The sequence below is a fragment of the Urocitellus parryii genome, unplaced genomic scaffold (assembly GCF_045843805.1).
Source record: "Urocitellus parryii isolate mUroPar1 unplaced genomic scaffold, mUroPar1.hap1 Scaffold_321, whole genome shotgun sequence".
NCBI lineage: Eukaryota > Metazoa > Chordata > Mammalia > Rodentia > Sciuridae > Urocitellus > Urocitellus parryii.
In genome coordinates this window covers 6,901-32,255 of record NW_027552943.1, presented here as the reverse complement: position 1 = coordinate 32,255, position 25,355 = coordinate 6,901, and the positions used below count along the sequence as shown (strand labels likewise).

Here is a 25,355-nt window from a genome sequence, read left to right as displayed (position 1 = left end):
CTTAACCACTGAGTCACATCCCCAGCACTATTTGTTTAATTAATTAATTAATTAATCAATTTGTTGGTATCAGGGATTGAGCTCAGGGACACTCAGCCACTGAGCCACATCCCCAGCCCTATTTTGTATTTTATTTAGAGACAGGGTCTCACTGAGTTGCTTAGAGCCTCTCCTTTGCTGAGGCTGGCTTTGAACGTGTGATCCTCTTGCCTCAGCCTCCTGAGCTGCTGGGATTACAGGTGTACACCACCGTGTCCAGCCCTAGCACTTTTTATTAGGGCCTCACTTAGTTGCAGAGGCTAACCTCAAACTTGTAATCCTCTTGCCTCAGTCTCCCCAGCTCTGCAATTATAGGTGTGTGCCACCATACCCAGCTGATAATACCCATCTAAAAGATTAAATGGGGGCTGGGGTTGTGGCTCAGTGACAGAGCGCTTGCTTCACACATGTGGGGCACTGGGTTCGGTCCTCAGTATCACATGAAAATAAGTAAACAAAATAAAGATATTGTGTCCCCCCATAACTAAAAAATATAATAAAAAAGATTAAATGGGTCAATCCACATAAACTACTCAAAATAGGGGCTGGGGTTTTGGCTCAGTGGCAGAGCACTTCCCTAGCATGTGTGAGGCTCTGGTTTCAATTTTCAGCACCACATATAGATAAATAAAACCAAGGTTCAGCAACAGCTAAAAAATATATTTTTTAAAAAATGCTCAAGGCCAGGGGCATTGGAACATACCTGTAATCCCAGGGGCTCCGGAGGCTGAGACAGGAGAATCATGAGTTCAAAGCCAGCCTCAGCAATTTAGTGAGGCGCTAAGCAATTCAGTGAGACCCTGTCTCTAATAAAATACAAAAAAGGGCTAGGGGTATGGCTCAGTGGTTGGGTGCCCCTGAATTCAAAAAATAAAAAATAAAGACAAAAATAAATTTAAAAAGTGCTCAAAATAGTGCCCATCATGGGTAAGAGCCCTGGAGCGTTAGTTGCTGTCATTAGGGACTGTCACTGTTGTCATCCCCCTTTTATAAAGAGAAGTTGAGGTTTAGAGAAATGACATCTTTTGCCAACAGTCACAGAGAGGCAGCGCTGGGTTCCAAACCCAAGTCTGCTTGACTCCGCAGCCCACCCCCTGAACCACCAGGCTGGTGCCAATACTGGTGCTGCCAGGGGCTGCATGAGCAGATTACAAGGCTCCTCATCTGGTTCAGTTTAACCACCCACCCCATTTTTTTGCTGTTTTTTCCTGGTTCTGGAGATGGAACCCAGGGGTGCACTACCACTGTGTTACATCCCCAGTCCTTTCTATTTTAAGTTGCTGAGGCTGGCTTCAAACCTGCAATCCTCCTGCCTCAGCCCCATGAGTAGCTGAAATTACAAGTAGAAGCCACTATGTCAGGCCCGCTCACCCCACTTGATACCCCTGCACAGACCTAGAACAGTCCTTGAATCCTTCCTAGCCAATCTCAAATTCAAGTTCAGAGAGGAATAGCAACTTGCCTAGGGTACATAGCAAGTGACCACAGGTAGAAGTGACCCACTGATATCCAGACACCACTGGATAAGCCCCTGGCAGTGGAGTGGGAGTCCTGTTGGGAGTTTGGGCTGGTCTAGCCCAGAGGTGAGCCTTGGTGTATCGGTCTATGACTTCTCCCTCCAGGACACTGACTTCCTACCTTGAGGGTTACTGAGCAAAAGTCTGGTGAACAAGGAGACAACAGCCACAAAGTCATGGCAAGGCTATCTCAGCCTCTATTGGAACCTGACAGCCAGTGAACACTGGGGGCCACATACTTGGCAGTGGGCAGGACCCAGGCTTGGCATCCCAGAACTGGTTGAAAGGAGGAGCTGGAGCCTCACCAACTCGCTCGCAGGGCACTGGGAAGGGAAGGAAGACCGGGCGAGCTGGGAACATGTATGCCACTTAGCCTTTCTCCTGAGGCCTGCCCAGTGCCTCAGGAGAAGAGGAGGGAGCAAGTCAGGAGACTCAAGGGTGGGATCTGAGTGGGGGACACACGGAGTTTGGATTTAAGTGCGGGCATGTGCGTGAAGCCTGTGGAAGCCCTTCCCAGCTGTGTGTGTGCCTCTCCTAGCCCACCTGCTTCACCAGGCCCTCTCCACTGAACTTGCCTCTGCTCTCCAGGGGCAGCTCACCCAGAGCTGAGTGCTCTACACTAAGATTAACCACTATGATCTTCACAGCAGCTGATAGAGCTTTTCAGATGAGAAAGCCGAGGCATTAGAGGTTCAGCAACTTGCTGAAGGGCACACAGCTAGCTGGTGACTGGTGGCCCTTGGATGTGAACCCGGGCAGTCTGCTCCAGAATCCATACCATCATTAGTCCTGGCTGCTGAGTCCCCACACCCTCAGTCCTCATCGGATCCCCAGCCAGGGACTGGTTTTCACACCAGCTTTGGAGGAGGGTCCCAGCTATCCACCTTCTGCCAGTGTCCTCTTAGCTACCCTGCTAGCCAGGCCCCCTCCTCTTCCTCAGACAGTCCTCCAGCCTGGCTTCCCTATAGTTCCCCTGGGCTGGTCCTGGCCAGGAGGCTAGACCCAAAGACCCCTGGCAACTTCCCCAATCTGAGAGGTGGGATAGAGTAGGCCCAGGCTCTGGGGGTGGGTGAGGGCAAGAGGCCCCACTGAGGAGTGGCGGGGCTGGTGTGTACCTTGGCAGGGGGACAGCAAAGTGGGAGGCCTTTGGAGGGCATGCAGCAGGAGGGGTGGGGGGAGTTGACACAGAGACAGACAGCCTGGGCCCTTCCTGCTACTCTTCTGGACCTGTTGAGGGCTCTGCTCTTACCCACTTAGAACACACACACACACACACACACACACACACACACACAGTCTGCTTCTCTCACCCCAGCCTCAGTTCACTGAAACTTCCCCTCTGCATTCCCTGCCTCTACCTCCTCCCTGCAGTTGCTCCTTTAGCTTCTGCATGCTGGCTACTGGCCCTGGCTCCCACCCCAACTACCATCCTTAACTGCTGGTCCCAAAGGACACTCTGGTGTGACACCTGGCCCTGTGGGCCTCCCTGACCTTCTAGAAACACACTGTCTTAGCTGAGAATGGTATACTCATAATCCCAGATCCTTGGAGGCCAAGGAGGACTGCAAATTGGAGGCCAGCCTGGGCAAACTAGGGAGACCCTGTCTCAAAATTAAAAAAAAAAAAAAATATATATATATATATATATAAAGGGCTGGGGATGTAGCTCAGGTAGCATGCTTGCCTTGGGTGAGGCCCTGGGTTTTCAGTCTGCTCTGTATGTCCTTTGCTGACATGTTGACCTGTGCAGGAACCCTGTCCAGCACTGCTTCCCTGGGCCTGCTCCTCACCTCCAGTATATCAGATGCCAGCTGAACAAAGAGGACTCCTACTCTCTAGCCAGGAACTCTCCCTTCCCTTCAGGATACATGGAAGTCCCACTCAGTGCATCCCACCACTCTCCTCCACCCCATCTCCCTATGCTTAACCAGAACCTGCCTGCTGTCTTCCATGCCTCCCTCTTTCTAGGCCTCTCACCCCAACATTCAGACCTTGCCTATTAGCCTCCTCAGCTCCTCTCACGCTTGACCCTCCCTCCTCCCACCTCCACCTCACTGGGCCATGCCCCACTATTCCAGCAGCCTCCTCAGCGGTAGCCCTGCCTCTGTCTTCCTCCACTCTCCACACAGCAGCCCGGGGGCTCTGAGAGCATCATTTTGATCACTCCAGAGTTCCATGGCTGGCTCCCCATTTCCAGGGAAGTGAAGTCTAACCAGCTCCGGAGTGGCCACTGCCTGCCTCTGTGACCACACTGGTCCTGCTCCCTAATGGGACTAGCCCATCGACTGACCCTTCCTGTGAGTCCTGGCTCAGTCTGGGTCACGGTTTGCGGGGGTCTTCTGTGGACCCCTCACAGAGCCATCACCCCTGTGCTGCCCCTTCCCCGCATGGACCGCACCCTGAGCCCTTCTAAGCAGCGGCCTCTGTCTTCCCTCGACAGGTAGCCCTCCCTCGAGGGCAGGGGTCCGTGGGGCCACCTGGGGCCCCGACGTAGGCTCGGGCGGCTCAGGGCGCGTGGAGGCGCGTCCCGGGGTGCGCTGGGATCCCCGAGCGCGTGCGGTGGGGAGGGGGCGCGGGCCGGGGCGCGGGCCGGGCGGGGCGCCGGCCTTGGCCGTGGCTGTGGAAAGAGGAGGGCGAGGCCCCGCCCCGCCGCGCCCCTCCCGCGCCCGCCCACTCCGCAGCGACGAGGGGCGGCCGGCACAGCTACGCGCAGCCCCGCCGGCGCGGACCCCGACGCCGCCGCCCGCCGAGCCGCCGGCCGCCCTCGAGGGCTGGAGCAGCGCCCGCGCCGCCCCGCAGGTAAAGGTGGGCACCGGGCAGGGGCTGGGGGCTCCGGGCAGGTCCCGGCCAGGCTTCCCGAGACGACACCGGACGTCAGCGCCGGCGCCTCGGACCCCGGGGGTCGGGACGGGATGGCGGGCTTGGGCCAGGGCGCTAGGATGGGGGAGTCCACCCACTCCCTGCGCCCCGTTTCCCGCCCTCGCCCCGGGCCAGAAACCTGGAGAAAGCCCCCTCTTCCCTTCCTTTCCCAGAGCGAGGGCTCCAGCTTGAGATGGTGCCGGGTGGAATCCCGGACGATGTGGCTCAGGGCGTGTCGCTTCACCCCTCAGAGTCTCGCGTCACACCTGTAAAACTTCCTTGGCAGCGTGGTGAAGCAGGGGGAGGTGAGGGGTCTTAGAGCCCCCCCCCCAGCGCTCCCAGCCTCCGCGTTCTTCCCGTCTTTCTGCCATTTCTGAATTGCTTCGGACCGGACCTCTCAGTAACTCCGTTTTTCTGCCTCTGTCCCCTGAGTCCCTCCTGATAGCCCCACCCCAAACTGGAGACTGAGGTTCTGAGGGATGCCCCAGCCAGAGGCTGAGACTTGTAGGGGTCGAGGGAGTTGATGCCTGATAAAGAGCAGCAGCTGTCCCAGGGTCCCCAAACAACCTTCCTGGTGTCTCTGCCCTGGGACTGGGGACACAGTGGCCCGGGAGGCCCCAGGTAGAGAAGGGCTTAGTTAGTGAGAAGGGCCCAGGAATCTCCAGACTCCTCTGAGTTTACTTGTGTGTGTGGGGTGTGTACCTGAGTTGATACCTGAATGGGAGAGACCATGCTAGATTTCTGACAAAAATGCCACTGGTCTCCTGCAGAGTGACCTGGCAACCCAGAAGCCTTCCTTCTACCTGTCTGCCGGAGGGTCATGCAGCTGAGTGTCCCTCTTGAGGACTGAGCTAACATAGACTGATCCTCACTCCCCTGAGCAGAGAATGTCCTTAGGGAAGGGGTTAGGGATCTGGGAGAGACACCAAGGAGAAATGGCAATCTGTCAGGGCATAGATGCCCCTGCTGGCCTCCCACCGGGCTGGTAAACACTGAGAGACACAATCACTCCAAAAGGACAGCTACACTCCCTCCCACAGAGAGTCACACACAATAATCACACACTGAATCAAACATTCATTAGACATGCGCGAGCACACTCTATTGAAATACACACCACCACAAACGCTAAAACAGTGGCCTGTGCGCGTGTACACACACGCACACGCGCGCCCAGACTCCTACAGACACATCAGGCCTCACATGGCCCAGCCAGACGTTCTCAGACAGTACAGCTCGCATATATATGCTCACACCCACTCGCTCACCAGGGTCTCTCTCCGATTTCACTTTGTCTACTGCAGTGAACATGAGTGTTTTCACTCTGGCTCAGAGGAAGGGGAAGGAAAGAGTAGAGGTGCATGTGTCTGGTAGCAACAGCGGGGGCAAAGATTCCAAACAGGGCCGGCAGCCTGAGCCCCTGAGCCCCACTACTTCCCTTGCCCTGGACCTGAGCCAGGCCAAAGGATGGCTGAGCCTAGATTCCCTATCCTTCAGGCCCCCCAGCTCAGTCCAGAACCCCAGTGGCAGGCTTGGACCCCTTTGTAGGGAAGTAGGGCCTCAGATGAGGTGGTCCCATCCATGTTGCAAGGATATAGAGTGGGGTAGAAGAACAGAGAGACCAATGGCCTCTCATGTGGGGTGCCACTATGGTCTCAAGGCACCAGAGGAAGGCACCATGCACCCCAAACTGCAGGGGTGTGGGGGGTTGAATCCAAGAGGACTCTCTGGAAGGCTTTCAAGGACAATGAGAATTTTCACAGGTGCCTAGGGTGGAGGGGTGAGTGGGAGGTCTTCCCGGCTGAGCGGACTCAGGGACAGTGAGTGATGGGGACTGCCGGATCACACAGTGGGGAGTGCAAGGGAATCCATCTACTTGAGGGCAGACTTCCAAGAGCCTTGTCCAGGAACAGGGTGTGTGCTGTGGAGTGATACAGTCCGGAGGTCACTGTGGCTGCTCTGGGGGAATCTCAGAGTCAGGGAGACAGGGTTTGGGGAGGAAGGTGAAGGGGGCTTAAGTAGGTGGTTGCCATGGGGATAAGAAGAAAAAGATGGAGAGGAATGGGGGGAGCGACTAGTTGACTGGGATGAGGAGTAGGTCGGTCAAGAACCTTGCTCAGGGGCTGGGGATGTGGCTCAAGCGGTAGCGCGCTTGCCTGGCATGCGTGTGGCCCAGGTTCGATCCTCAGCACCACATACCAACAAAGATGTTGTGTCCGCCGAGAACTAAAAAATAAATATTAAAAATTCTCTCTCTCTCTTTCTCTCTTCCTCTCTCACTCTCTCTTTAAAAAAAAAAAAAAAAAAAAAAAAAAGAACCTTGCTCAGGGTGGCTGTGATCTATCCCCAGAGGAGGGAGGTACAGGAGAGATGAGGGTTTAGCCTCTGGGATCTGAAACTGGAATGACTGGGGGCTGGGTGATCTTGAGTTCAGGGGTGGGCCCTGGGAGTCCATGGGTGTGTGGAGAAGCCTGGGTGGTATATAAGATCAGAGTGGGCACCTATGTGCCCAGACACCAGCCATGGAAATCACACTCCCAGGAAGAGAATTCCAGATCCACTCTGCTCCGTGCACATATCCAGGGTGGGTGGGGTGTAGACAGAAGCTCTCAAGTGAAAGTGGTGTGCGCAGTATGGAGAAGTGCTCATCCTGGGAGTCAGACAGACCTGTCACTTTCCATCTCTGTGCCTCAGTTTCCCATCTACACAATAGGAATACCAGGATCATTTTGCATGTGGAAAGGTGAGGGGTAGTCCCAGGTCACACTGGTGATGGAGGGTAGCACCTAGAACTTCCACCCACATTTCTGAGCAGTGTACCTTCCACCTTTCTGGACCCTGGGAACGGACTAGGGAGGACTTGGCCCTCCCTCCATTCAGATTCTTGGAAAGTTTTGAACGGAAGGGTAGCTGTCCCCTGCAACCAGGATGGGTGGGTTTCTTGCTCTTGGAGGGCAGAGGGGCCCACACGTGAGGGCTAGTGCCCCATGAGAAAAGTCAGGCCAACATTACTGGCCCATCGCAAGGAAGAGATTAGGAAACTCCGGGGAAAGATCACCTGAGGTCACTGAGCGGCCAGTGACAGAACTGAGACCAGAGACTAGGACCCTGGATGCAGGGTCCTCACAAAGGCTGCCCTTCCTCACAGGGCACATCAAAGGACCTGAGGTGCTGGAAACCTTGTCACTTGAAGTTCTCTAATTTTAATACCTCTTTCTGTCCCCTTGAGGAGTGGGAACAATAGGAGTTTCTTGGGTACTTACTGTCTACCAGGCTCTATGCTCAGATGTCTCACTTAATCCTTGTGCTGCAAGGTGGGGATTGGTGGCCCGTTTAACAGAGGGGTAAGTGGAGCTCAGCGAGGTGGGTGAGCAGCCTGTTTGCTGAGTGCTGGACCAGGATTCCCTCCCAGACCTCTGGAAAACATGGCTCTTGTTCTCCCCACTGACCTCCAGGGCTGCTTCGCTCTCCCGGTGCTTGTCAGTGGGGAAAGGAACGGAGGCTTGGTTCCTGAGCGTGGACAGTGTGCCAGGCATTTTTGAAGCACAAGGTGTTTCTTGGGGTGGGTGGGCAGCGTGGGAGTACCCACAAAGGAAAGTCGGGCCCAAGGAGAACCTAGATCAGGAGGGCTCAGATGGTACTTTCTAGAGTCTAAGAACCTCAGCGGACCCAGCGGGCAGCCTCGGTGAGGAAGGTGGCCTGAGCCCAGGGCCCTGCCTCTGTCTCAGTGCTGCCGCTGGCTGCTGTGTGACCTCAAATGATCTTTTCCCGTGTCCTGCTCGCATCCATGAGATGGGCCAGTAAAGCGGCCTGGCGCTGGCTGCAGCCGCAGTGAGGAACATGGGGGTTGAGGGCACAGGGTCCTTTTTTCCTCCCCTGGAAGATCCCAGAGGCCGACCCTTTGGCCTCCACCCCCATCCAATGTCTGCAGCCCTCACAACCCGGAAGTTCTCCCTCCAGTTTAGCCTCCTCCTCTCCCACTGTGCTGGCTGCCACAGAGCTCTGCGTGGGCCCTCGGGCCACGCTCCCTGACAGGCGACCACGGCTCAGCTCGTGGCGAACATTCTTTTCATAGTTCCCGGAGCACAGCAAATCCGGCCGCTTAGCCAGGAATGCGGAGCCCCTCCTGCAGAGGCTGCAGGGGCTGGGGGCGGGCGGAGCCCCTGAAGTCAGTCAGGAGGTGGGTGGGGGATGCAGGGCCCCCCAGGAACACCGTGTCTCTTCTGAGGAGCTAGGGGGCTGTCCTCAGCATCTCTGGGGAGTACTCAGTTGGGACCAAGCTCCCGATGTCCTCTCTGGCTAACTGGTGACCTTGGGCAAATGACTTCTTTAAGCCTCAGTTTCTTATCTATAAAATGAGGCTGCCGGGAGGTGTCATGGTGATGATATGTATAATAGTAAGGTGAGCATTTATTGAATAATCCTATACGCCAAGCTCTGCTCCAGGTCCAATGTGCACAACTTGTTTAATCCTCACAAATGCTCTGCGAGGGCTGTGGATACAGCTCAGTGGGTAGAGTGCTTGCCTTGCATGCACAAGGCCCTGGGTTTGATCCCCAGCAACAAAAAATGAAAAACAAAAACAAAAAAGAAATGCTCTGTGAAGTAGGAAATGTTCCTATTATTATTATTATTTTTTTTTTTTTGGTATCAGGGATTGAATCCAGGGGCACTTAACCACTGAGACACACCCCCAGTCTATTTTATTTTTTTAATTTTGATACAGGGTCTCACTAAGTTGCTTAGGGCCTTGCTAAGTTGCTGAGGCTGGCTTTGAACTTGTGATCTTCCTGCCTCAGCCTCCTGAGCTGGGATTACAGGCATTGCCACTGTGTCTAGCTTGTTCCTATTTCATTGATGAAGAAGCTGAGGCACAGGTAGATGACTGGGATAAGAACATACACAGCTGGGCTCCAGAGTGGTTCTCTTAACTCATGATTTAAAAAAGAAGACTCTTAGGGCGTGGTGGTGCACGCCTGTTATCCCAGCGGCTTGGTGGGCAGAGGCAGGAAGATTGCAAGTTCAAAGCCACCCTCAGCAGAAACAAGGCACTAAGCAACTCAGTGAGACCCTGTCTCTAAATAAAATACAAAATAGGACTGGAGATGTGGCTCAGTGGTTGAGTGCCCCTGAGTTCAATCCCTGGTATGCCCCCCCCTCAAAAAATAAGACTCTTGGCCCAGAATCTGCCCATTGTGGGGGCTCAGAAAAGGACTCTTTGCCCCCCCCCCCCGTCTGGGAGGAGCCAGCTGTTCACTCATAACCCCCAGCAGCTTGGTTTGGAGAGTTGAAGTGGGAGGTGGGCTGAGACCCCGGCCAGCCTCCTTGGGAGTCCTGCAGCTCTCTGAGGCCGCTGGGAGTGGGGAGTGCAGGCTGTCTCACCTACCTCTGGCCTGGGATTTAGAAGGCAGTGGCAGGCCCTGTGCAAAGGGGAGATGTCGCCAGGGAGGGACTCAAGAAGGGGATTAGAGAAGGTTGGGGGTGGAGGTGAAGAACAGAGTCCCATTGAAGAAGGCCCAGGCAGCCCCTTTGTAGTAACTCTGTGCCCAGCCTTGCTTGCCCCTGGTGCCATCTGGATTGAGGCAGCAGGTGGGGGAGGTGTGTGGCAAGAGCGGAAGTGGGGAACAGGCCCAGGTCTTCAGGAAGCCCAACTGCAGGGCTTGGCTGCCTTGGGTCTGGACAGATCCTCCCGACTTCATTTCCTTGTCCTGTCACCTCTCTGGGCCTCAGTGCTCCTCCTCAGTATAATGGGACAACAGTTTACCCTTTGAGGGCTATAGGGGGTTGGATAGAGCAATGCCTGGTGTGTGTCTGGTGCTATAGTGTGGTTTAGAGACCATTATCATTAAGACCATTAGAGGCCATCATTATTATTAAAAATGGATAGAGAAGGGGAGCCGGCTTTAGGATGGGCCCAGGTCGCTGCCCCTGATATTCAAGGCATTTCTGCCTGACCCCAGGCAGCCCTCCTCACGCTCATCATCTGTACAGTCAGCTGGTGGTTAAGATTGCAGGATTTGTAGCCAAGAGCCAGGGTTAAATTTAGGTTCTTCCCCTCACAATCTGTGTGACCCTGGGCCAGTTACATAACCTCTCTGTCCCTTAGTTTCCCTATCTGTAAAAAGGGAAGACAAAATATTGGTGCCACTGGGTAATTGTGAGGATTAAAGGAAAGGATCCAGGAGAATACCCAGAAGGGTGTTAGCACACGGTGTGGGGAGCGAGTGCTGGCGGTGGGGAGCTGCTTCACTTGCTGGCCATATTGTTTTCATCTCTCCACGGCCTCAATATGTGCAGGGTCTTCTCACTCTGCACCCCATGCCATTCCCTCAGCCTGGTCCCATCACCTCTCCCCACCTCCAGCCGGTTGAGTTCACCTTGGTCATTTTCCCGGGCTGCAGGTTTGGGGAGGGGCTGGGGGGAGACCGAGTGTAAGGACCCCCTGCCTAGCCTCATCCCTAGACCCGGCTCAGAAAGTGGCCTCCTGAGCACCTCAGGTGTGGCGTCAGAGCAGGGATGGCGGCAGGGTCCGCCGAGGTGGAGAGAAAAGGCCGAGGAGCTGCTGGTTTGGCGTCTGGCTGCCTGTGCAGCTAGCGGAGGGCGGGCGGGTGTCAGAGTTTCCATGGGAGCGGACAGAGGCAAGCAGGCAGCTGGGGGAGAGAGTGACGCATCCGTAGGCCTCCCTGCCAGGTGGGCTGGCTGGGCATCCCCTCCCCAGCCACCCAGGAGTCATGTCTGGGTCTGGATTCCAGCCCCAGCTTCTCTGTACACAGTGTGACCTGGACTGGGGCTGTTGACCGAGCCCAGCGCCCTGCTTGGTGGAGGCAGGAATGCGGACCTGGCCATCCAGGGTTCTAACCCCATCACCTCCCTGCTCAGCAACCTTCCCTGGCTCCCCAAGGATTTCGTGCACTTAGGGTCCTTCCTGTCCTGTCCCAACGTCAGTTCCTGTTTGTCCTCCCTGACCCCACAGCACTCTGGCTTTCCTGTATCTGCCAGGTAGCTTCCTTCAGGATCCCCCTCCTCCGTGCAGTCTTCAGGGGAGCTCCTGGAGGAGGGAGTGTTCCTTGCTCTGAGTTTCTGAGGTCCCCAGCTCCTCCTCAGTAGGTCAGGGCACAGGGCAGAAACATGCAGCCCTGGGTCCCCATATGGTAGGAGCTGTCCTAGCAAGGACTGTCCCCCAGAGTAGAGACTGTCCAAAACCAGGTTCGACACAGAGGAGGGCCTTCAGCAGTGTGGGCCCTGGCACACAGAAGAGGTGTCCTCAGCCTGGGCCTCCGGACAGAACGTGGTCATCCCCAGGGCAGGCATACGCTGCCGAGTGCGCCTGGAGGGAATGGAGAACTGGCGGGGGAGGCACTTCTGGGGGCGCGTTGAGGAGGCAGGTGAGGTTGGGGCTGAGTTTCCAGCGGACTTCAGGAAAGCAGGCAGCAGGCCTGGGGTGGCTTTGGGCCCGGGCCAGAGGCTTCCTAGGCTTCCATCTGTTTGTTGGTTTGTTTTTTGATCCTGGGGATGCACCCAGGGGTTCTCAACCACTGAGCTGTAACCCCAGCACTTTTTAGTTTTTGTTTTGAGACAGGGTCTCACTAAATTGCCAAGGCTGGCCTCAAACTTGTGATCCTCCTGCCTCAGCCTCCCCAGTTGCTGAAATCACAGGTGTGAACCACTTTGCCTGGCTTCTTGGTGTCTTCTCACTGCTGCTTTCCTTCATCCTCAGGCCTTGCCTCTGCTGGGACCTTACCAGGCCCCTCCAACCTGAAAGGTAAGTTAGATTTTGGGGGTGGGATTTTCTGATATCCCAGGCTGGATGAGGCCTGTGCTTCTTGCTGTCTAACCTCTCTCTCTCCTGCTGCAGCAGAAGCTCCTCCCAGGCCCAGGATATCCTTGTGGTGGGCCCTCTTGCAGGTGACCTCAGCTCCTTGCAGCCTGTTCTTTAAAACTCCGGCCCAACTCGGAAGCAGCTTTCTCTCATTTTTGAACTATTTCTCCCTGCTCCCTGGCGCAGCCCTGTTTGTTTGGCCCGGTCTGGGTGCAGTGGCCTGGCCACACTCCTGCCAGACCCCCTCCCTGCCCAGCCTGGCCCCTCCTGCTGCCGCCTGCCGCCACCATGCGGGGAAGCTGTGGAGGCCCAGGAATCTTGGCAGGCTGGGGCGCAGCAGGCGCGGGTGGTGCTCCGGAAAAGGCTGCAAATGCGAACCAGAAGGCGAGGGCGAGGGGCAGTGAGGGGCCCGCCTGCAGGCCTGGGGCTGGGCCGGGCTGCAGCCTGTCGGTCCTGGTCAGAGGCTCACAGCCGGCCTTTCGGCACTGCCAAGGCGGGGCCCCTTGGTGGGGAAGAGCCAGCTGTCCTGGCCGCTGGCCTGAGGATCCCTGGTTGTCCTGGACCTGCCCACTCCTGGCCTCGTCTGGCTCCTCTGTCCCTTCTGGCTGTCCTTACCTCCTCGAATGCTTTGTCTCCCTGGTGGGGCGTCTAGACTCAGAGATGAGCAGAAGCGAAGGTGGCCACCTGCAGGGAGGGAAGTTCTGTCCCAGCCCTCGCTGACTCAGAGCTGAGAAGGATGCAAGACTTGGGAAGAGCCACAAAGAGACAGGGGCTCCCCTAAGTCGCCCCCCTGGGGGGCTGGGCTGAAGTGGGCCGGGATGGTCAGCACCGGAGCGCCAGCTGCAGACTTGAGCACCGGTGGAGTGCCAGCCTCGGCCCCGCAAGGCAGGGTGGCTTCAGGGAGGAGGGGACGGTGCTCCAGGGACAGAGGCCGGGAAGGCTGCTTGGAGGAGGAGGCATTTGCACTGGGTCTCAAATGTGGCAGTGTCGCCTTGGAGGAGGAGAGCAGGAAGGAAGGGCAGAGAGGATCACGCAGGTGGTGGAGGTTAGGGGGCAGTGGGAAGTCTGGGTGCCTGGATTCTGGGGGTGGAGCCCGGGGCTTCTCTCACTCCCTAAATGTGGGTGTCCCCCAGGGGGGAGGGCATGGCCTCCTCCATTCCAGACATTCGCTCTGTTCTCAGCTAGAGCTGTGCCACCGTCACTTGCCCCTCTGGACTTCTGGACTCTGACCTCTCCTTCCAGCCTTCTTTTAATTTCGCTTCCAAAATTGAGGTCCCCTGGTGTCTGGGCACCTCACTTGCCAGGGTGAGGGATGTTGGGCCCTTGAGTGGTACTGAAACCTGGTAGGGACAGACAAGATGGGAGAGGGCACACTGAGGGGGTCCCCAGGCAGCCCCGCCCCAGCCTGGCCACCTCCCTCCACCCTCCAGCTCCCAGATTCCAGGCAGCCCTTTGCCTTGGGAGCAGTTCTTGGCCACAAGCTCAACTTGGGGCTGGGGGGTTGAGAGCCTCACTGTGATCCAGCAGACGGGGCTTTGCTCCTGGGTGCCAGACCCCCAAGTCCCTGCCAGACCATGTGCAGCTACTCAGGCGCTGTCCCAGGAGGGCAGGTGGACCCGAGGGGAGCGTGAGAGGCGGGGCCCACCAGTGCTGGCCGTCCAGAGGAGTTGGCAAGCAGCCAACAGCTCAGGAGTTACAGAGACTGAGACTCAGAGATCTAGAGAAAGGATGTGGGAGAGGACAGAGATAGGCGGTCCCCAGCGGAGATGGTTGGGCAGATATGGGGACACGAGATGCCAGAGTCACACAGGTAACAATCTGAATTCATCAGCACAACATGGAGGAAGGGTCACAGCACACATCCGTGTGGCCTTTGAATCCTGCCAATCCCCTGCCCTCCCCTCACTCGGCTCTTAGAGCTCCTCTCCCACGACCTCAGGGCCCTGCCACGCTGTGCCCGACACCCGTCTCCCCTCACTGCATGCTCCTTCCTCTGGTCCACAGCCTGCCACGTCTAAAACAGGCCTCCTTCTTGAGAAAGCCACATGAATTGCAGCACAATATGGTGACAGTCAACCCTGTCCCTACTAGGGAGTCACTGGAGAACCCAGAGCAGGGGACAACCATGGGCAGAGCTGTGTCAAAGGATGGTCACAGACAGGCAGCAGCAGCTTCACCTGGGAGATTGTTAGAGATGGAGATCCCCCCCCCCACTGACTCAGGATGGGGCCCAGGGATCTGGGTTCTAACAGATCGTCTTGATTCTGAAACAGGCTGGAGTTTGAGAAGCATTGTTGAGGTCAATGCAGGACATGTTGAAAAGAGAAGCCGGGGTGGGGCTGGGTAAGAGACTCTTATAATCATCTAAGTGAGAATGTAGCCACTTAAATTTTTTGTGTGTGAGTGCTGGATGTTGAACCCACAGATGCTCTACCACTGAGCCATGTACCCAGTCTCTTTTATTTTTACTTTTTTGTTTTGAGACAGAGTCTCACTAAGTTGCGGAGGCTGGCTTCTAACTTGCAATCCTTCCACCTCAGCTTCCTGAGTCACCGGGATTGCAGGTGTGCATCCCCCCATCCAACAAGCCTGGCAACTTAAGAAGCCTTTACTGACTGGTCTGTATTAGGGCAGAGGGTGTGGGGAAGGAGCAGAAATGAGAGAAATAAAGAGGAGGTAAAGCCCACAGGATTAGACTGGGTACTTTGGTGAGAAAGGAATAGGGATGTCATGTACAGTTGTGTGGGTTGGTTATTGTGTGAGAATATTCAAGAAAGACCATAAGTAGGGGCTGAGTTGGCTAAGAGGAAAGGTAGCCTTTTCTTTTTTGGGGGGGGTTGGTTCTGGGACTGAGGATTGAACTCAGGGGTGCTGAACCTCTGAGCAGCCATGTACTCAACCCATTTTTGTATTTTATTTAGAGACAGGGTCTCACTGAGTGGCTTAGGGCCTCGATAAATTGCTGAGGCTGGCTTTGAACTCTTGATCCTGCTGCCTCAGCCTCCTAAACTGCTGAGATTATAGGCGTGGGCCACCACACCCAGCAAGGGTGCCCTTTTCTAATTGGACCAAGGCATTGAAAGATTCCTTACTTCCCTGGAAGAAAGGAAGGGTCAGAAGCAATGTTCAGATTTTTGGCGTGGGCACCGGGGTGGAGAAGTAAGTAATGAGTGAGGAGGAGATGACAGCAGTGTGGGTGGAGGGCAGGCAGCCATGCTGGGCTGACAGGTGAACAGTGGAGTCTAAGGCTCAGGGGAGGCTGGTGATGGGACTGTAGCCAGGGGACTGGGGAGCTGGCAAGAGGGGATGCTGCAGGAGACACATCCAGGGGAGGGAACGGCAGGGCTCAGCCAGCTCCTGGAGGTGGGCCCGGGTCTGCACATGGGCAGAGGAAGGGAGCTGAGGAGAATGGGAGGCAAAGCCCTTAAGGCAGGAGGAGAGCAGGGTCCAGGACAGGATGGCCCTGGTGAGGGGCCTTGTGGAGCACGTGGGGTGAGGGGCGGTGACGTTCCTTGCAGAAGCTTGGCTGGGAAGGGCTGGAGGGCGCAGTGGGTGAGGAGGGCGCTCCCTCTACTCTGCCCCCAGACCCACAGTGCCGCCCTAGTCCTAAGCAGACTTTGGGGCTCACCTCAGGAATGGCAAGGCCAGAAAATGGCGTTTGTTGCACAAGTTCCTATCCTTTGGTGGCAGGTCATCTGAGTCTTTGAAGGGATGAAAGAGAGATGTTGCTTAGAAATGCTGCCATCTCATGAGATGGCAGAGACTGGGCCAGGTGTTGGGGGCGGTGGTGTTGCAGGTGAGTCAGAGCGAGGAAGCGGGGAGAGAAGCCGGACCTGGTGGTGCGCGCCTGTCATCGCAGAGACTTAGGAGGCTGAGGCAGGAGGATCGCAAGTTCCAAGCCAGCCTCAGTCACTAAGCAACTGCGCGAGACCCTGCCTCTAAATAAAATATAAAAAGGGCTAGGGATGTGGCTCAGTGGCTAGGTGTTCCTGGGTTCAATCCCCAGTCCCCAAATTGGAAAAAAAATTAAAATTTAAAAAAAGAGAGAGAGCGCGTAGAGAGGAAGAGTAGCGAGGAGGCCGGGCGGAGACGGGAGGCACCGGGCGGGCGGCCGCGGGCAGCCGGATCCCGCAGACAGTCTCCGCCACAGGAAGCGTCTCGAGCATACCTGTGGTTTGGCTCCCGCCGCCCCGGCTGCAGCCGCCCGGCTGCGGTGGGCTGGGGGCTCGGGCCGGGCGGGGCCGCCCGGGGTCTGCCCGCTCCTCGCTCCGCCTGCGCCGCGGGGCCACGTGGCGCCACCCTGCGGTGTCCCCGGGAACCTGCGCGCGCACCTCCAATCGCCTCCGGGGAGCGGCTGGGGGTGGGCAGGCTCCGGGTCCGGTGGCATCGCGGGGCCCCCCTGCTGACCCACCCCGATCAGAGCCGGCGGGAGAGGGACTGGGCGGAAAGGTCACCGTTCGCCATTTCCAGGGGAGGGATCTGCTTTAGGCACTTATTTCTGCGGAGGCCCATTTGCCACCCCCTTGGTCTCCAAGTCCCAGGAGCATCCCCTGCTTCCAGCCAGTCTCCTTGGCCTCCCTGGGAGGAGGCCAGGCTGCCACAAAACGCTGACTTGGATGAAATGCTGTTTTACGGGGATTTGTTGAAAAGGGGGGAAATCCCCGTTAAGGACTTGCAGCTGTCCAAACACCAAGTCTACCCCGCCGCCGCCACTGCTCAATCCCCTGAATCAGCGTCTCCTGAAAGTGTCCCACCTCCGACAGACTCCAGCCCCTGCCAGCCCTGCCCCCTTCCTGTCTTCACTTCCGGAGGTCACCAGAGAGGGTGATCACTTGCCCAAGGTCACACAGCCAGTTATGGACAGAGCTTGCCCCTCTGCTTGAATTGCTCATTCGAGAACAAAGTACAAATGAATCCAGTTGTTCTACCTTTTGCTCCTCTATTACAGAGCAGGTTGTTCTTAGTGAAGTTGGTTGATTGAGGGAATATCATGTCCTCACCTTTTCCCATTCTAGCCCAGATGACCCCTCTGGCTTGGAGGCATATGTGACATGTGTCTGTGAGTCCCAGGAAGGGATAGAGTGAGTTATTAGTGTGCTCTTTAAACTTCATGGTGAATTGAGTTTGTCAAACACTGGAGCATTGCCATGTGCCATCCAGGCCCAGAGCCAGGCATGGAGTTGGGGGAGCATGGGGACAGGGAGAGTAGGAGAGCTCCAGGGGACAAGGCTATGATAGGCTTTCCCAGGCAGCAGGGCAGAGGGAGGCATGGGATGTGCTTCCGCAGTGCGCAAAAGTAAGTGCAGGTCCCTGAGGGGGAGAGTGGTTGGGGCCCAGAACCGGAAGAGGCCCGAGTGTGGTGGGGAGGGAGTGACTGGACAGGAGGCAGGTGGGCATGGACCTCATGGTGACTGGCTGGGTGACCTGTCCCACTGTGACTGCCCTGTTGTGCAATTCCAAGAGCATCATTTCTTTCTGCAGTGCCAGGACAGGCTCGGCACACCCTTCTCACTGCTGTGGGCTCATTTCCACCCCCCAAACCTGTGCACATGCCCCCTCCCCTCTGAAGGTTGCAGTCCCCTCCTCCCCACCCATGGCACCTCTGGGGCTGGGAGAGCCTCTCCTTTCTGCTGGCCAGTACCCTGCAGCTTCAGCTCTCTGGTACTCTTTCTCCTCGCCCCCCACCTCCCCCAGGGCAGCGGGCCCTAATGACCAAGAGCCCTGGTTCCCCACAGACCTCTGCCCCATTTCCAGCTCCCTGCCCTAACTGCACGCTCACATCACTGAGCTTCTCGGAGCCTCAGTCTCCCAGTCTGTAGGATGGAGTCACATGGGAGCACCTCTTCCCCTGATGCTGGGGGAACCGAATCATCTGTTTGCTAAACATCTGGGCTGTGCCTGGTACCTCTGTCTCAGTTGTCACCCTCACTTCTCTCCTCACTTGCTGAAATACCTGCTCTGGGGGCAGGCTTCAGACCCGGTCTCCGATCTCAGTGAGGCGGGTGCGTGTACGTGATCCCTCTCTTATACGCACACAGACACACATAGTTTGTGGAAGGTGCTGTGAGGGATGGGTGGCTCAGGGACACTTCCTGGAGGGTCCCCATTACCAAAGAGGAATGAAAGGTAGATAAGGTGCTGGGGGGCCTGCTCCCAGCTAGCCTTGGGCTCTTCCTTTGGCACCCTGCCTGCCTGGACACCCTCTGGTGGCACCTTCCATCACGTCGTCACCTCCCCCGAGCCAGGGCAGACCTGGGTCCTCTGGTGGTGTGTCATGACTTTGGCCCTGGCCTATCCAGGCCAGAAGCTACTCCCTCTTCTCTCTCTGCTTCCTGCTCCTTGCTGTGCCCCCCACTTCTACTTTTCTGTCCTCCATGTACCTGGCAGACAGAATCTGGCTCTGTGCATGTGTGAGCAGCTCCCACCCCCGCCACTCCCTCAGCTCAGGTGACCCAGGCAGGAGGGCCTTGCCCTGCTGTACTCTGGAGAGGTGCCGTGGCATGGTGATGAGGGGCTGGGCTCCAGTCAGGCTGCCTGGGTTTAGGTTCTGCCTGTGGTGCTGTTAATGGGGGACCGCCTCACCCCATTTCCTCATATCTGAAACAAGGATAGTGTCCATCACAGGCTTGTACAGGGTGAAACGTCCAACATTAGCACAGTGTCCAGCAGGACCCTCCATCAGCATTCCCAGGCCTGTGCAGTGTGACCTCAGTTAGTCCTGGCATTAGTTATAGCAAGATAAGGCAGGTGAGCTGGGCACAGTGGCGCATACCTGTAATCTGAGAGGCTCAGGACGCTGAGACAGGAGGATCACGGTTCAAAGCCAGCCTCAGCAACAGTGGGGTACTAAGCAACTCAGTGATTCCCTGTCTCTAAATAAAATACAAAATAGGGCTGGGGATGTGGCTTAGTGGTTGAGTGCCCCTGAAGTCAATACCTGGTACCCCCCCAAAAAAAAAGATAAGGCAGGTGACCTGTGTTGAGGGCAACTGGAGGAGGCTTCTGCTCTGGCACATCCAAATCATGTGTGTCCTGGGCAAGATTTTTATGATCTAAGCTTCCATTTCTTTCTTTCCTTCTCTCTTTCTCTCCTTCCTTCTCTTCTTATGCTGGGGATACGAGCCAGGGCTTCGTGTGTGCTGGGTGACTGCTCCTCCACTGAGCTGCTCCCCAGCCCCAAGCTTCCTCTCTACGCCCTGGAACTGTGGCCCAGGAGTGGCCATTGCACGAGTCTCCTGGGCCCCTTGAGAGAATGAGCTTGAATCTGCCCACTCTGAGCACAGGGGCTGAGGTCCCTGGTGGGATGAGGGGAACCCAAAGCAGAAAGGAAGGGGGACTTTCCTTGGGTGTGAAAAATGCCACATAGTCTTTATTGGGAAGATGGCACCAGCTCTAACCAGGCATCAGGTTATCACAGTGGCCCTGAGAAGCAGGTGGTTAACTTGTTTTGAGCCCAGCATGGTGGCATATACCTGTAGTCCCATCCCAGCTCCTCAAGAGGACTGCTTGAGTCCAGGGTTCAGGGCCAGTTTGAGCAACACTGTGAGACTGTGTCTCTAAGTCAGTCAGTCCATCCATCGTATGGACCTAGCACATTTTGCTGTCCATTCTTCACTTGATGGATGCTTGGGTGGTCTCTACTTTGGATTATTGTGAAGAACACTGTGGCGTGCTTCACATATAAATTTTGTGCGTGATAAGGGAGCCACTTGCTCAGACTCCCCTACTTCTGGGTGAGTAGACGACTCAGGCTGGCCACTGACCCCAGAGCCTGTCCCTCTCCCCACACAGCCCTTGTTTTCTTAGCTCGGCTAACTGCTGTAATGGAGGGGGGGAGGTGAACTGTTGAGAAGTGTTACAGAGGGAGGTGACAGCCTCCCTGGGCTTTGAACACAATGAGTAGGAGATGAACTTAACATTGCACACAGAGGAAGGGCAGGTGCAAAGGCCCAGGAGTGTGAGGCTCCCTGGGATCTGGGAACTGTAAATTCTGGGTTACTGGGGTGGAGGTGGGGAGAAAAGTAGGTCATGGGGTTGGAAATACAGGCACAGGAGGCTGGGTCTGGGGCTCAGTGGTAGCGCACTTGCCTGGCATGTGTGAGGCACTGGGTTTGATCCTCAGCACCACATAAAAATAAATAAAAATAAAGGTCTATCAACAACTAAAAAATATTTTTTAAAAAAAGAAAGAAAGAAATACAGGCACAGAACAGATTAAAAAGGCATGGAGCTTTTTCTGCATTTTTCTGAGTCCTCACAGTGGTACTCGTGAATGTTCTGGCTGAAACTCTCTAGAACTTCAATAATGTTGAGAAGAGGCAAAAGCTAGGTTCTTACTAGACTGTGTTCCAGAGTCATTAGTCCGGTTTCTTCCTTTGATGATGAGGCATAATTACGTTGGTGAGTCTGAAATCATTGAGGATTACACAGCTGGGAAAATTTTGAATTTCACAGGCAGTAGTTAAGCAAGTGTGGAGTGAGCCCCTGATTTGATGTGCAGCTCAAAGACCTAGAAAAATGGCAGAATAATCAGTTCTTGTCCCTCCAGTTTAGTTTCATTATATTGAACCTCAGCTGCAAGATTAATACACACAGGAGGCAAAATCCTGGGATGTAAAATTCACAATTCATACAAATAAAATGTTTTGATGGAACCAAACAAACAAACAAAAAATGCTAAGGCCTGTGTGCTAAGCACTAATAAGCACTACAGACTTACCCTGAAGCCAGGGGGAGCTCAGGGAGCTCAGAAGGTCATCAACAAAACGTGGAGTTGGGTGGACCTGCCAAGTCGCAGCTCTGCTTCCTGGAGACCTTTACTTTTTTTTTTTTTTTAAATTTTTTTAATTGTAGTTGGACACAACACATTTATTTATTTATCTACCTATCTATCTATTTATTTAATTATTTATGTGTGGTGCTGAGAATCGAACCCAGCGTCTCGCACGTGCTAGGTGAGTGCCTACCGCTGAGCCACAACCCCAGACTCCTTTACTTTAGTTTTATCCTCTAGAAAATGGGGATGAGAGTTTTTATAAGTTTTGTGGGATTTAAATGTGTTCAGATCTTGGAAGGTCTCAATCCAGTGCCTGGCCCAGCAAATAGTAGTGGGGGTTATCATCAAAGGGTTTTCAGCAGAGGACTTGCCAAAGTCAGATTGGCGTTCTAGAAGGCACATCTGGGTGCCGAGAGTGAGTGGTCTGGGGGAGGCTGTGGTCTTATGGAGGCTGGGTGAGTCTGGGTAGTTGGGATGGAAAACTACAGCAGGCTTGGAAGAGGTCTAGGACCTAATTCCTGCAGATCCCTGTCAATTTGGGAGTCACTTATGAATAATATCTAAATTTGGGTCTTTTGCTGGGTGCAGGATTACATACCTATAATCCCAGCATCTCAGGAGATTAAGGCAGGAGGATTAAAAAGTTTAAGGCCAGTCTGGACAATTTAGGGAGACACTATCTCAAAATAAATAAAAAGGGCTGGGGATGTAGTTCAGTAGTAAAGTGCCCCTAGGTTCAACTCCTGTTACCCACCAAAAAGAAAAAAAGTAATGAGAAATTCTGTTGAGCTGGGCAAGGTAGGCACGCCTATAATCACAGCAGCTCAGAAGAATAAGGCAGGAGGATTGAGAGTTCAAAGCCAGCCTCAGCAATTTAGCGAGGCCCTAAGCAACTCTTTGAGACCCTGTCTCTAAAAAATACAGAAATGTGGGGCTTGGGATGTGGCTCAAGCGGTAGCGCCTGGCATGCGAGCGGCCCAGGTTCGATCCTCAGCACCACATACAAAGATGTTGTGTCCGCCGAAAACTAAAAAATAAATTAAAAAAAAAAATACAGAAATGGACTGGCGATGTGGCTCAGTGGTCAAATGCCCCTGGATTCAACCCCTGGTACCATAAATAAATAAATTCAGATCTTTCTGTGAGCCCCTGGGGCTGGTTCCCAACCACCCAGGGGCTGGCTTGATGGCGCCCGTTTCTCCCTGCAGCACGCCCACGGACGCCATGCGGGGGGCTCTGACACCTCTACCTTCCTTGCTGCTGCTGTTGCTGCTGCTGCTGTTGGGGTGTGGGCCTCGGGCGACCTCTGGCGGCGGGGCTGGTGGGGCAGCAGGCTACGCTCCTGTGAAGTACGTGCAGCCCATGCAGAAAGGACCCGTGGGACCACCTTTCCGAGAGGGCAAAGGCCAGTTCCTGGGTGAGACCTCCTGCCCCTCAGTATCTCAAAGAGCTCCTGACTCTCCCTGCGAGCTCCTTGACCTCCCCAGACCCTTGAAGCCCTTCAGTCCCTGCCACAGATTTCCCCATCTCTGCTTTCCTTTCTGAGGCTGGCCCAGGGCCTGTCAGCCTGGGAGGGCCTGGAATCGGGCTGTAGCTGGCCCAGTGCCGGTGGTCTTCAGATGGGATGGGTCAGAAGGTATACATGAGAGTGCCGGGCTTGTGGGTTCGGTTTTAACTGGTTCTAAGTTGAGCTGCTGGTGCCACCTGGTGGCCATTCTGCTCCCAGGTCATGCAGGAATGAGAGTCCTCTAAGCTCATGGGGAAGGCTGGGTATTGGGTCCCCTGGGGGAAAACAACCTGAAGCCCCCAAGATGGCCACTGGACAACACCTGAGTTCCGTCTTCCATGAGAGCAGAGAAGGATAGTCCAGGGAGTGGTCCTCATGAGCAGATAGAGAGCTTCGTTCCTGCCCAGGGTGCTTCATAGTGCCATGGAAGAATGGGTAGATGGGGTCCTCCATCTCTGCTGCCCAGGTCCTCACTGTCCCTTATCTCTTTCTGTCTCTTTCAGAAATGCCTCTACCGCTGCTGCCAATGGACCTGAAAGGAGAGCCAGGCCCTCCTGGAAAGCCTGGGCCTCGGGGCCCCCCTGGTCCTCCTGGCTTCCCAGGAAAACCAGGCACTGGAAAGCCAGGGCTCCATGGGCAGCCTGGCCCTGCTGGCCCCCCTGGCTTCTCTCGGATGGGCAAGGCTGGTCCTCCAGGGCTCCCAGGCAAGATTGGACCACCCGGACAGCCAGGACTTCGGGGGGAGCCAGGGATACGAGGGGACCAGGGCCTCCGGGGGCCACCAGGGCCCCCTGGCCTCCCTGGTCCCTCAGGCATTACTGTCCCTGGAAAACCAGGTGCTCAGGGGGTACCAGGCCCCCCAGGATTCCAGGGGGAGCCAGGGCCCCAGGGAGAGCCTGGACCCCCAGGAGAGCGAGGCCTCAAGGGGGATAATGGAGTGGGCCAGCCAGGGCTGCCTGGAGCCCCTGGGCAGGGAGGTGCCCCTGGACCCCCTGGCCTCCCTGGTCCAGCTGGCTTAGGCAAACCTGGTTTGGATGGGCTGCCTGGGGTCCCTGGAGACAAGGGTGAGTCTGGGCCTCCTGGGATTCCAGGCCCTAGGGGGGAGCCAGGAGCTATAGGTCCAAAAGGACCCCCTGGGATAGATGGTGTGGGGGTGCCAGGGGTAGCAGGGCTGCCAGGGCCACAAGGCCCAGCAGGGGCCAAAGGGGAACCAGGGGCCCGGGGTCCCCCCGGCCTGATAGGCCCCACTGGCTATGGGATGCCAGGACTGCCAGGCCTCAAGGGGGATAGGGGCCCAGCTGGGGTCCCAGGACTCTTGGGGGACAGGGGTGAGCCAGGGGAAGATGGGGAGCCAGGAGAGCAGGGACCACAGGGCCTTGGGGGCCCCCCTGGACTTCCTGGGTCTGCAGGGCTCCCTGGTAGACGTGGGCCCCCTGGACCTAAGGGGGAGACAGGACCCATAGGACCCCCAGGGGTGCCTGGCATTCGGGGTGATCAAGGACCTAGTGGTCTGGCTGGGAAACCTGGGCTCCCAGGTGAGAGGGGACTTCCTGGGACTCACGGCCCCCCTGGACCAACTGGGCCCAAGGGTGAGCCAGGTTTCACGGGTCGCCCTGGAGGACCAGGGGTGGCAGGAGCCCTAGGGCAGAAGGGTGACTTGGGCCTCCCTGGGCAGCCTGGTCTGAGGGGCCCCTCAGGAATCCCAGGTCTCCAGGGCCCAGCTGGCCCTATTGGGCCCCAGGGTCTGCCAGGCCTAAAGGGTGAACCAGGCCTGCCAGGGCCCCCTGGAGAGGGGAAAGTAGGGGAACCTGGCTCTGCTGGGCCCACAGGGCCCCCTGGAGTTCCTGGCTCCCCAGGACTCACAGGCCCTCCTGGGCCACCAGGGCCTCCAGGGCCCCCTGGTGCCCCTGGGACCTTCGATGAGACTGGAATCGCAGGCTTGCACCTGCCCAATGGTGGTGTGGAGGGTGCCGTGCTGGGCAAAGGCGGCAAGCCGCGGTTTGGGCTGGGGGAGCTGTCGGCCCAGGCCACGCCAGCCTTCACTGCCGTGCTCACCTCGCCCTTTCCTGCCTCGGGCATGCCTGTGAAGTTTGACCGGACTCTCTACAATGGCCACAGCGGCTACAACCCAGCCACAGGCATCTTCACCTGTCCTGTGGGCGGCGTCTACTACTTTGCTTACCATGTGCATGTCAAGGGCACCAATGTGTGGGTGGCCCTGTACAAGAACAATGTGCCAGCCACCTACACTTATGATGAATACAAGAAGGGCTACTTGGACCAGGCATCTGGCGGGGCTGTGCTCCAGCTGCGGCCCAATGACCAGGTCTGGGTGCAGATGCCCTCGGACCAGGCCAATGGCCTCTACTCCACCGAGTACATCCACTCGTCCTTTTCAGGATTCTTGCTCTGCCCCACATAACCCACAGTGGGGCCCTGCTGCCCTGGCCGCCTCCTCTTTAGTGGTAGAGTGACCTTTTCAGTTACAAAGACCTCCATTTAAAGAACAAACCAAAGGCTGAACAGAGGCGGAGGTGACGGTGGCCCAGGAGACTTGATTTGCTTTCCCCTACAGTATGCTGGCTGATATTGTTTCTGGAAGCGGTTGGCCTGAGTCTTTACCCCAGCCATCTGTGCAGGGTTGGGGTCACCCTGTTCCTGTCCTGCCTGGTCTGCAGGTGGACCCAGGACACTCAGCCTAGCCCCCATGAGTTCTGCATGCTGCTGGGCCCCTAAGGAGCAGAGAAGGGGCTGAGCTCCCTGGCCATCTACCAGAGGAGTCAGTCAGCCCTTCCTGCTGGCCACTGATGACACCTGCTCAAGAAATGGAGCATGGGC

General features: G+C 56.2%; 1 protein-coding gene across 1 annotated transcript; it reads left to right on the top strand.

Moving 5' to 3' along the window:
* Window positions 1–4,280: 4,280 nt before the first annotated feature.
* Col8a2 (collagen type VIII alpha 2 chain) lies at window positions 4,281–25,045 on the top strand. The gene is made up of 4 exons (XM_026393438.2): window positions 4,281–4,355; window positions 12,133–12,177; window positions 22,219–22,427; window positions 23,021–25,045. The coding sequence occupies exons 3-4, from the start codon at window positions 22,235–22,237 to the stop codon at window positions 24,937–24,939; spliced, it is 2,112 nt and encodes a 703-aa protein (XP_026249223.2). The 5' UTR covers window positions 4,281–4,355; window positions 12,133–12,177; window positions 22,219–22,234; the 3' UTR covers window positions 24,940–25,045.
* The last annotated feature ends 310 nt before the right edge of the window (window positions 25,046–25,355 follow it).

Excerpts from the sequence above, each read along its gene's own strand:
- Col8a2 (XM_026393438.2), top strand. The coding sequence starts at position 22,235 with ATGCGGGGGGCTCTGACACCTCTACCTTCCTTGCTGCTGCTGTTGCTG. Across the intron at positions 22,428-23,020 it reads GGGCAAAGGCCAGTTCCTGG|AAATGCCTCTACCGCTGCTG; the intron begins GTGAGACCTCCT and ends TGTCTCTTTCAG.